Here is a 9,997-nt window from a genome sequence, read left to right on the forward strand (position 1 = left end):
CTGGAACCTGGCCTATTTCACATCCAAACCTCTGCTATTTTCACCGTACCACATCTCATGCTTGCTACCAAATCTTGTGCTGGGTTCGGATTGATGACATTGTCAGAGGCACGGCTGCTTCTGCATGAAGCAGGGCTTGGCCTCCTACATAATTTTTATGGCCTCAGAACTGAATAGTAATTGCTCTCATTAGATGGCACCTGTACTCCCTGGCCTGCCACACTCTGTCTTCCATAAGAAGGGCAGGATAATCCAACTTGTGTGTTAGAGAGATTTCGCCGGCATCTTGTAGAGTAGTTAGAAAGGGCCAGACCAGAGATAAAGAGGAGTGGGCTTGGGAGAAGGCAGGGCTGGGGAGGGGAAGAAATGATGGATCTTGTTTGGGACACAGTACACCTAAGAAGCATTGTGCAAAGATAACTGGCAATTGAATCTCTGTAACTCTGCTATCGTGGGGTGATATTAAAGTCACCTGCATTCCTTCTGCTCTCTGGCAGGGATAAGGAGCTGAGCCCAAGACTGAGAGGGTCGGTGGTGTGCTGGTAAATGTTTAACAGCTGGCTCTTTTGGGAAAAGGGGCTTGATATGTAGCATTTGCTGATTTGCTGATTTCCGTGGCATCATAACCAATTTCAGGCTACCAACTGGACATCACTGAATGTGAAGTTGGAAAGAGATGCACAGTAGCACGTCATTATACGTTGTTTCTCCCACACAGATACAATAGAACTAAATCATCTCAAGAGTAGAGGTAACAATAAAATATAGTAAAATAATTAGGATGTGATTATTGTCGGTGTTTTATTTTTAGTGTAACTCTATTGTAACTTAAGAATTAAGTTGAACAGAATTCTTAAGTTACAGTAATCACAGTAAGTTAGTAATAATCACGCCTTGGAAAACCTCATTGGCTGTGATACTTCTACTGAACAAAAGCTGTAATTCAGTTTTTTAATGATGTCTGTGTTTAACAACCAGCTCACAAAATTCTTGACAATTAGCGTACCACTGGAGAAGTTCCAAGAAAGTACAAGTTGGAAGAACTACAAATCTACCTCCTTGTCATACAGGCTGAGGGACTCCCCAGCGTCACACATCTGGGAGGGCAGAGCCAGGCCCAGGACCCAGGAGGAGGTTCTTGGTCCTCCATGCTTCCTGATGGCCCCTCAGTGCCCTGGTCAGCCACACAGACCCAGGGAAAACCGTGTGGTCCTTGACCCCAGGATGATGATTCATGTCACCCTGGAGTGAGTGACTCAGGGAAGAAGCTGCCGGGCGGCCTGGAACAAAGAGAACTGGGCAAGATTTATATCTGCTAGGAGCTAAATGGGAGGCTCAGATACTTTTCTGCTGTTTCCAGTGCCTTTGAACTGCCTCCGATTGAGCAATTGCACATATTTCCAAGAAGAGAAAATTTTTTTCAAGTGGACTTATTCTTAAAAAAGAATTGCTGAAGTGAACAAGCTGGAGAGGAAACCTGGGGAGATGCTTTGGCTGACTTCCTGTCATGGCTGGGGGGTGGGCTGGGCTGGAGGGAGGTCTGGCTTTGGCTTGACCATTTTTTAGGGGACCTAGAACCTGATCCCAGGAATTTCAGGGTTTCACCAACCCTCTTCCTCCAAAATGGCATCCAAGGTCCAAGAAGCTTCCCGAGTGCCAGAGAGTTGGGGTGAGGAGGGTGCCAGATATCTATCCCGAGCCATTTGACAAGACGTCTGCCATGCTTTCTGTGAGTCATTGGTCAGTAGATGACCTCTGAATCAGCCTTCTCAAGGCACCTTCAAGTCTGGCAACTCTGCTGCTGGCTGTACAGAAATGACTGTGCCATGTGCCCCCTGCCCCCTCATCCACCCACCCCCAGGATGAGAGGAGTCTTGTGAGGCTGTCTGAAGCCCTTGTCTATCAAGTAATTCCAAACAGCCATTTCCTCTCTTTGGGGTCTTTCCCTCAGGGTTCTGTCAGGGAAACGGGACCCAAGACTTCTCCCCATTTAGAGTTCAGGACTTTCCCCCTCATCTCTCCAGGGAAGCAGGGCACAGGCTTTTTTCTGGTGCCTCACCAGGGTCCATACTCTCATTGCTTCTACTTGGCCTCTCCTGTCTTCCCCTTGGCCCATAATCTTTTACTAGTCCTGGGGGTAGGGAAGACTTACTGTTACTTAAGATGCTTTCCCCAAATTTCTTTTCTGTACCCTGAACCCTCTCCATTTCCCTAAGGGCTAGCCCTTCACCACATACAAGGCAGAGACAGACTCCCTTTTCTCTACCCCCTGCTGCTACACCTCTCCCTGAGGCAATGAGCACAGAATGGACTCCAAGTTTGTGGAGACAATGGGGGAAAAACAAGTGTGAGGGGAAGAGAGGGCTCAGTTACTATTTTAGCTGCCTCTTGTGTCCCCTACTCCAGCCCCCTGCTGAGCACAGTGGGTGTCGATTCTTGCCCTCTTCTTATTGGGGCTGGCTCAGCCTCTCCTCCTGAGTATGGTCCTGGCATTGGTCTGAGCAGAAGCTGGTTCACTCCCAGATCTGGAATGGGTTCTGAATTAGGGGAGGAAGGCACCCCCAGCTAACAGAACCTATAAAAGATCCTCAGGCCAGAGGGTGCAGATCCCAGGGGGTGTTAGGAAGTGCTCAGGACCAGCCTCCCTGTAGCACTGCCAGACTTCAGCCCCTATAGTCCCAGCCCCTGGACCAGAGGGATTGTGTTGAGGGCAAGAAGTCACCGGGAAGTCTCTTCTAGCTCCTCATCTTACCCTCTTTGTTGCTTCTTTCTTTTGCCCTTCTATACCACACCCTTGCTCCCTGGGGACTGACCACAGCAAAGATCTAGGGCTGACCACAGCATAGACTTGGGATGACCACAAAATAGATTGAGATGGCCATGGCATTGACCAATAGCTGACCACAATGTAAAACTGGGACTGACCACAGCATAGATCTGGGATGACCACAGTACTGTACCCACTCTCTCTAACCCCACTGGCTGCCGCTACTGGCTGCCCAACAGCAGAGTAACTGTCAACAAGAGTAAATGTCAGAGTGCATAGCCCCTGATGGGTTTAATTCCAATCATGTCTGATGACCTTTTATCTACTTGTTTGTATAGAGAAGTCCTGGCCGGGAATATATCTCCTTTACCTGCAAGAGACAAAGCTGGAACTCTGCTATCCAGGATGAACAGCAGACTGTCTGGGCCTGGTTGGATTTTGATGATGCCATGGCTCAGAGAACTCAGCTGCCCTATTCAGAGAGTGAGAAAGGAACTCATTGAGTACATACTATGTGCCAGCATTTTGCATGTATTCCCTAAGTTAATCCTCACAACAACCCTAAAAGGGTCTCCATTTTACAGATGAATAAACAAAGGTCAAGGGAAACTAAATCCAGCAGGGAAGAGGCAGAAGAGAATTAGAACCCAATCTTCTAAGTTCCAAAGACCTCTTGCAGCATCCCAAGGTTAGGAAACAGGATGGCGTTCTCCTGAGTTGAGGCCTGCTCAGGCTTGCCCATGGGATCTAGGATCCAGCTCTGCAGTTGTCCAGGCCCAGGGACCCAGAGAAGTGCCTCTCAGCACTCTAACCTGATCTCTGATGCCCCAAATTTTCCAAGTGTATCCAGGACTGCCCTGGGGTGAGAATGGGGACCAGGGAACATCCTCTCTCTCCCATGAGAGTGACCACAAGAAGGAGGAAGATTGGGAGGCACTGCCAAGGGATGCCTGCTTCCACAGAGTGGACACATTTGTTTATCATTTACCAAAAGCAAGCCCTTCAAAATTAGAGGCAGAAAGCTGGGGAATAGGGATTCTGGGACCCTCTCTGACAGCCCCTCACTCACAAATATATGGCTTTGTGCCTGTCTGGGCCTGTAAGATTAGAGCAGGAGGCAAGATTGGCTGATTTCCAGTGCCCCCCCCCACCCCATCATACTCTGAATTTGCAGAGGGACTGAGAGAGATGTGTGTGCAGTCACCCCAAACAATTCCCTTCATCAAATTCTTCATCTAGAGATAGACCAGTGGTATTAATAGCAACCTAATCTCTTTCAAATTCTTTGTGTTGCTAAAATGAAAGCAAAAATTCAAAGCTGGAAGAACAAAAAAACTCCCTTCTGAGAATTCTGAGTCACTCCAGAAAGGTCAGTAGAGTCTGGGTTAACCCGTTTTTTCCCAGAAGGGCTTCTGACTCTTCCCTGGACACCCAAAGATTAACAAAGAAAATGTGAGAGCCACTTAGCTTGTTGACTGTGCTTCTTGGACACTGTGGTTCAGAGAGGGATTTGGTTTCCCTTGTGCTGGTTGAAAGGCTTTGGGAGAGGCATCCTTGGGGCCATTGTAAGAGGTCACTGCTTGCCAAGACCACCATTCATAACCCAGTGGGCTTGCCCAGTTGGGGACTGGGGAGTCAGACAAACCTCACGGGTTTTTTGACTTTGGGTGTCTTCAGGGCTCTGTTTCCTCATTTGTTAAATGGTACTAATAATATTAATGATGAGTTTAGTATTTATGAGGTTTGGGTAAAGTTCCTTGCTAAATCATGAGCCCTGATAATGCTTGCAGGGACACAGGGAACCCCCACAGGAAGCCAGTGCCCCCTCCCACTGGCTGAGGGGTGCAGGATGGAGGTGTGCTGCCTGCTGTGGGTGGGCATGCCTATGTTTGAAAGACCACTCCATCAGAGTAGTCCTCTACTGCCCTCCTGCCCTCTCTGTGCAGCCCACAGGGCCCTACAGTGGCTTTTCCAGGGGGCAGAGCCTGTTCAGCTGATCTAACAAGTGTGGAACTTTCTGGGGTGAACATTTCAAAGAACAAATTAATGGACAGTTGTATGAATGGAAGAGTCAGAAGGCATGTGGGTGAATGGATAGCCTAACAGATGTCTTGCCACCTCAAACTGTGGGCCCACATTTTTACCCTCATAAGACCTCTGCTAGCTGCTGCTCACTCTGCCCTGCCCTACCACCACCAATGGCCTCATTTAGGAATGCACATTCCAGTTCTCTTTGGGGCAGGGTCCTATGCTGGGTTCTACTGCACTTTAGTGAAACTCCCAGCAAAGGAGGCAGAGGTGCAGAGTGGGGAGGTAATGGTTTTGGGGTCATATTTGTGTGCATTATAATCCTTGGCCTGGCACTTATTAGCTATGGGATCTTGAGCAAGTTACTGAACCTCTCTAATCCTTAGTTCCTTAATATGTAAAATGGAAATAATAAAAGCCATGTTACAGAGGTTAAACAAGATAGCACTTGAAATGCACCTAGTGTGGTATTTGACGCTCAGTAGGCAAACTAGAAATATTTGATGAGTGAGAGAATGAAGAGAAGCATACTAGTTTGCTTTCTTTCATGAGCATGGCCAAAGGCAGATAAAATATTTAAATATGGATTAGAGACTTTTGGCCTTGTCAGTTATACAAATGATTGGAGAGTTATCCCAGCAGAGGCTTAGATAATTTACAGCAGATACAAAGGTTACTGGACCCAGTTGTTGCCCTCCTGTGTACCTCAGTTTTCCTTCCTGTAAAATGGGCCAAACTATATGGTTAAGCACTGGCTGGGGACAGAATGAATGGAATCTAAAGAGCTGACTGGCTCTTGACAATGACTGACATAACCCGTTACTGAGTAGGCTAAAGAGGTTTAGAAGGGCCCTGAAAATGGGTTAAAGAAGGAGTGGTTCAGAGACCGAATATTACTAAATATTTTTTCCTTTTATGGGTCGGTGCTCTAGATCACCACTTCCTGCAGATTATATTCCTAACTTTGCTGTGATAGATGCAAGGTTCATGTGCCCACAAGTTCCAGCAGAATCCAGATGTCACCCTGGGGGAGGGACTCTGCTGTTACCTTGCTATTTTAAGCAGTGAGTTTATAATAATGGATGAGAGAGAAAGCAAATGGGGCTGGAGCAGCGTGGGAATGGCCTCGGCAGGCAGGGCTGTTGGGGCTCCCCCTGAGAAGCTCAGGGTACTGTCTCATCAAGTGTGGGACCACAGCCAGCCTCCACTCTGCTTTGTCCTGCAGCAGCTGATATCTCTTAGAGCTTGTCTGACTTAATTCGTTTTGTTTTGCTTTGCTTTGCTTTCTGACCCAGGGACTGACTTAAGATCTTTCTTGAGGAGCAAGAGATGGAGGAAAGAAAGTGGAGAGTCAGAAAATGAGACACGTTTTATGTGACTTTGGGATACCATGATCCCGGAATCCTATGAGATGGGACCATTACATTTGTGGTTTGTTGTGACTAGGAAGAGTCCAGGATTTCAGAGACTCCTAGGGTTGAAAATGGCCCCTGGAGTGGGTTAAGAATCCTGTGACCATTGCCCCAGTCTTTGCTGGAACTCTCCCAGGAATACGGAGTTCATTGCTTTAAAGAGTAGCTTGTTTCATCTCAGATGGTTCCAAACACTAGAAAGGTTTTCCTTGCCTTGATCTGACCTTTCATTCATTGGTCATGCACTTATCCTTTGGGGACAATAGAACTACAAGAATGACTTTATAATATCTAAGAAGCGATTTTATTTTTCCCTGCACCATCTCTTCTTTAGGCTAAAGATCTTTAGTTCTTTAAAGACAAATTCTTGCTTCCTGCATACTGCTTCCTCTTTTTGGAACATAACCCAATTTGTCTGAATCCTTAGCACTCAGAGTGCAATACATTTTGTACAGATTAAGGCGGAAAGGAAGGTAGAACTGTTACCTCCCATGTTTTGGGAACCATATTACTCTTAAACAGGCTGGACCTGCACATATATCCATCATCACTTAGGTTTCTAGGCAAGTACACCAACTTTCCTGGTAGATTTGGGGTTTGTGGATACTCTTTTGCTACTGTCAACCGCTGTGACCATATACTTTGCCCAGCACCACTGATATCATTACTGTTGAAATCCAAGTAAAGGTGATAGAAATTAATCACAGAGATTAATTTCATCCATATGAAATTAATGATGCTTATTTCGTCCATATGGCAACTGAGATGAGAGACATAGTATGCCCTGGCCCTATAGTTCTCACTCCCAGGAGCCAGGTTAAATCTGTCCAGTAGGGCTTCTGTCTTCCTGTGTCACCTTTCCTTCTAGCTATTCTGTTCAGAGAAATTCTCAACATTTAGTATTCATGGCTCAGCTCAAACACCATTTCTAACATGGAATCTAGTCTAAAACTGTATCTTACCTGTCCCAATTTCCATAGTTAGGGAGTCCTTTCTGAGATCCTGCCACTTCTCACTTTTGAAGTTCTAACAGTTATACTGTTTTCACACTGCCTCCCACCATTGGACTCTGTGCTCCTTGAGAGCCAAGACCACATCTTCATCATCTTTAAGTCACCAGCACCTAGCACAGGGGCTGAAAGAGCACATGTAAATTCAGTGTGGTGAACAAATGGGGTTTGTTCACCATTCAGTTCAGTTCAGATTTCCTACTTTGAGATGAGACCTCTTGAGTTGGCTAGCAGAAGTCAATTGTTTAAGAGCTGAATGGGGCTACCTTTCCACTGCAGAGACTGATAAAAGATGGTGGTCATAATGACCAAACCCAATGGCTAAAATTCTCTAGTTCTTTAAACACAAATCAACAAGGATTTTTTTTTTTTAAGTATATGTGCTGCCAAAGCAAGCACCAACAAGCATTTTTTGATGAATCTTCTAGTTACCCATGATAAATCCCTCCTCAGGGAGCTCAGTCCAAGGTGTGTGTGTTGAGTGGAAGCATCTGTCAGAGTTATGTCTGATATCTGATCTGGGCCTGCCCACAGGTCTCTGGCCCTCGGGCCTTCCCTGTGGCACCAGAAGAGTATCTAGTATCTTGGGAGGTGCTGGGGCTTCCTGAATATCTACTGCAGCCTCTGCAGTTAGCATCACACATAGGACCTAGGACATAGTAGGTACCCAGTAAATGACAGTGTTCTTTGTTTTTCTTTTGTGTGTCCCAGTAGTGCCCTGGCTTGTGGCTGAGGGCAGGGTCTATGTCTGGTGGTTTTCGTCTGCTGACTAGCAGAGCAGCAACTTCAGGGAATCTCTGAAGTTGAAGTTGGGAATCCCTGAATCAGGCTGGTTGCTGGTTCCACTGGTCTCTGAAGGCTTCTTCCACCCAATTAGGGGAAGGGGACCTGGAGTAGTTTAGTGGGAGAAGAGGTTAGGAAGTGGCCTTTGGACTCTGGTTAAGCTTCCTGGGCTGCAGACCAGCATGCCTGTGGCCTCTGTGAGCACCTACTCTGTGCTTAGTGCTTTATATAATTTCATCCTTAGAACATTCCTGCATGGGAAGCATGTTCCTCTGTTCCTCTGACAAGGAAAGTGAGGCTCAGAGGTGAAGCTAATGTTCAAGGCCATACACAGCCAGTGAGTGGCAGAGTGGGGACTCAAATCCAAGTCTAAGTTTCCAAGGCCCGTGTTCTTTCTACCTTGCTATCTTGCCTCTCCAGATTGAAGCCTGACATTATTGGACTTTTCTAAGAGTAAGCAGAGGAGCCAGATCCATTTGTTCAGGTCTGTTGGATAGATCATGGTCCTAGGCCTCTTGACTGATGAGAAATATGAAAGAATAGTTAGTTATAAGTAACACTAGTTAGTAGTTATAACTTAGTACAAGTAGTTACAAATTAGTAGTTATAAGTAAACCCAACCCAAATGGACTTAAAATAGTAAAAAATTTCATTGTTCATGCAACTGGCTAGTTCAGAAAGAATTCAGGCTTCAGGTGAAATTTAATCAAGGGTCTACCTTCCTTTTTTTCTGCAAGTGTCTTGGGTCTACTTCCTCCTCTATATGTCAGATTTATCCTCAGTATGGATTTCCAAACAGAAACAAAACGGTACCAGCAGCACCAAGTCTTCCATCTGTGTACTCTACCACCCATAGCAAGATAAAGCACCTGGGTCCTAGAACACTGCAGCGTGCTCATTGGTTTACACTGGACCTATTTTCTATCCGTGAACCAAACACTGTGGTGAGATGAATAAGATTAAGCTGACTGGGTCAATCCCAGCTGGGCCTCAAGCTGCTACACCATGAGACAGGGTAAGCCTGTTTTCTGGGGAAACAATGAAAGGTTGCTTGGGGTAGGTACTGCACAGGGTACAAAAGATCCACCCTGGCTGAACCTCCAGAATCACAGGCCTAGTGAGGCTTGTCCTCAGGTGAGAGAGCCCCATATGGAGGGTCAGAAAAGCAGTTGAAGAACATGAGGTCAGCCATGGGGTAGAAAGTCAAGAAACATTCTCCAATTCCTCAACCCAGGCAAGGAAGGTTGTGTGGTACAGTGCAAAGAGCTCTGGCCTCAAAATTAGGAAGATCTGGATTCAAATACTTGGTTCTTTATATGATTTTGGCAAATGGCTGCCATTCTCTGAAGCCATTCTCTCTTCTATAAAATGTGAATATTAATGCCTGCATCAGAGGTCATCACAGTGATTAAATGAGATGATGTTGGAAATGTTTCTAGGGCAGTTCCTGGCATGTAGTAGGTGCTCAATAAATGATACACAAGTACAAATCTGATCCCAATGGAGTGTCCTCTATTCACTATGGCTTTGAAGAGTTCGAAGCACTTTTCTCCCTTCTGGGATAGCTGTGTTTACTGTAAGGACCAAATTAGATGCAAAATCTCTAAGGTCATCTCTGACTTTGTAAACAGAGAAAATGAACAGGAGGAAATGCAATTCCAAATGCCCTCTCCTAACCTAGTCCAACCTCTGGTATTGATGCAAAGTCAAGCAGGCTTTTTCTGTGGCTCATGGCTCCTGGAAATGGAACCCAGCCTGGGTCAGGGATGGGAGTGGATTTGACTTGTCCTTTTGGCGTCTCCTCAGCCTGCGGAGCCCAGGCCTCTTGGAGCATCTTTGGGGCTGACGCCGCGGCGGTTCCAGGCACACGCGGCCACTCCCGCCAGGAGGCTGCCATGCCCCACATTCCCGAGGATGAGGAGCCCCCTGGAGAGCCACAGGCAGCCCAGAGCCCCACCAGCCAAGTAAGTGCCCCCTCTTTGCCTGCAGTTAGCCTG

At 46.5% G+C, this 9,997-nt stretch overlaps 2 protein-coding genes across 22 annotated transcripts in view; one reads left to right on the forward strand and one right to left on the reverse strand.

The window, feature by feature from the left end:
* The window catches only part of IRAG1 (inositol 1,4,5-triphosphate receptor associated 1), a 125,839-nt gene that overhangs the window by 36,212 nt on the left and 79,630 nt on the right, over positions 1 to 9,997 (forward strand). For all 5 annotated transcript variants that reach the window (XM_077866487.1, XM_077866489.1, XM_077866490.1 and 2 more), the window contains exon 2: positions 9,807 to 9,964. In XM_077866487.1, coding sequence (XP_077722613.1) covers positions 9,807 to 9,964 — 158 coding nt within the window. The remainder of the gene's footprint in view (positions 1 to 9,806; positions 9,965 to 9,997) is intronic.
* The window catches only part of LOC144294674 (uncharacterized), a 133,754-nt gene that overhangs the window by 2,244 nt on the left and 121,513 nt on the right, over positions 1 to 9,997 (reverse strand). For 10 of the 17 annotated variants that reach the window (XR_013362068.1, XR_013362071.1, XR_013362058.1 and 7 more), the window contains 3 exons: positions 8,400 to 8,519; positions 7,170 to 7,342; positions 3,138 to 3,239 (listed from right to left, as the gene is read on the reverse strand). Coding sequence is in view for 4 of the 17 variants with exons in the window: in XM_077866515.1 (XP_077722641.1) it covers positions 3,164 to 3,239 (76 nt within the window). In the remaining 13 variants the exon portion in view is untranslated. The remainder of the gene's footprint in view (positions 1 to 3,137; positions 3,240 to 7,169; positions 7,343 to 8,399; positions 8,520 to 9,997) is intronic. The other 7 variants (XR_013362066.1, XM_077866515.1, XM_077866513.1 and 4 more) reach the window with 2 other exon arrangements.

The sequence above is a fragment of the Canis aureus genome, chromosome 23 (assembly GCF_053574225.1).
Source record: "Canis aureus isolate CA01 chromosome 23, VMU_Caureus_v.1.0, whole genome shotgun sequence".
NCBI classification, from domain to species: domain Eukaryota; kingdom Metazoa; phylum Chordata; class Mammalia; order Carnivora; family Canidae; genus Canis; species Canis aureus.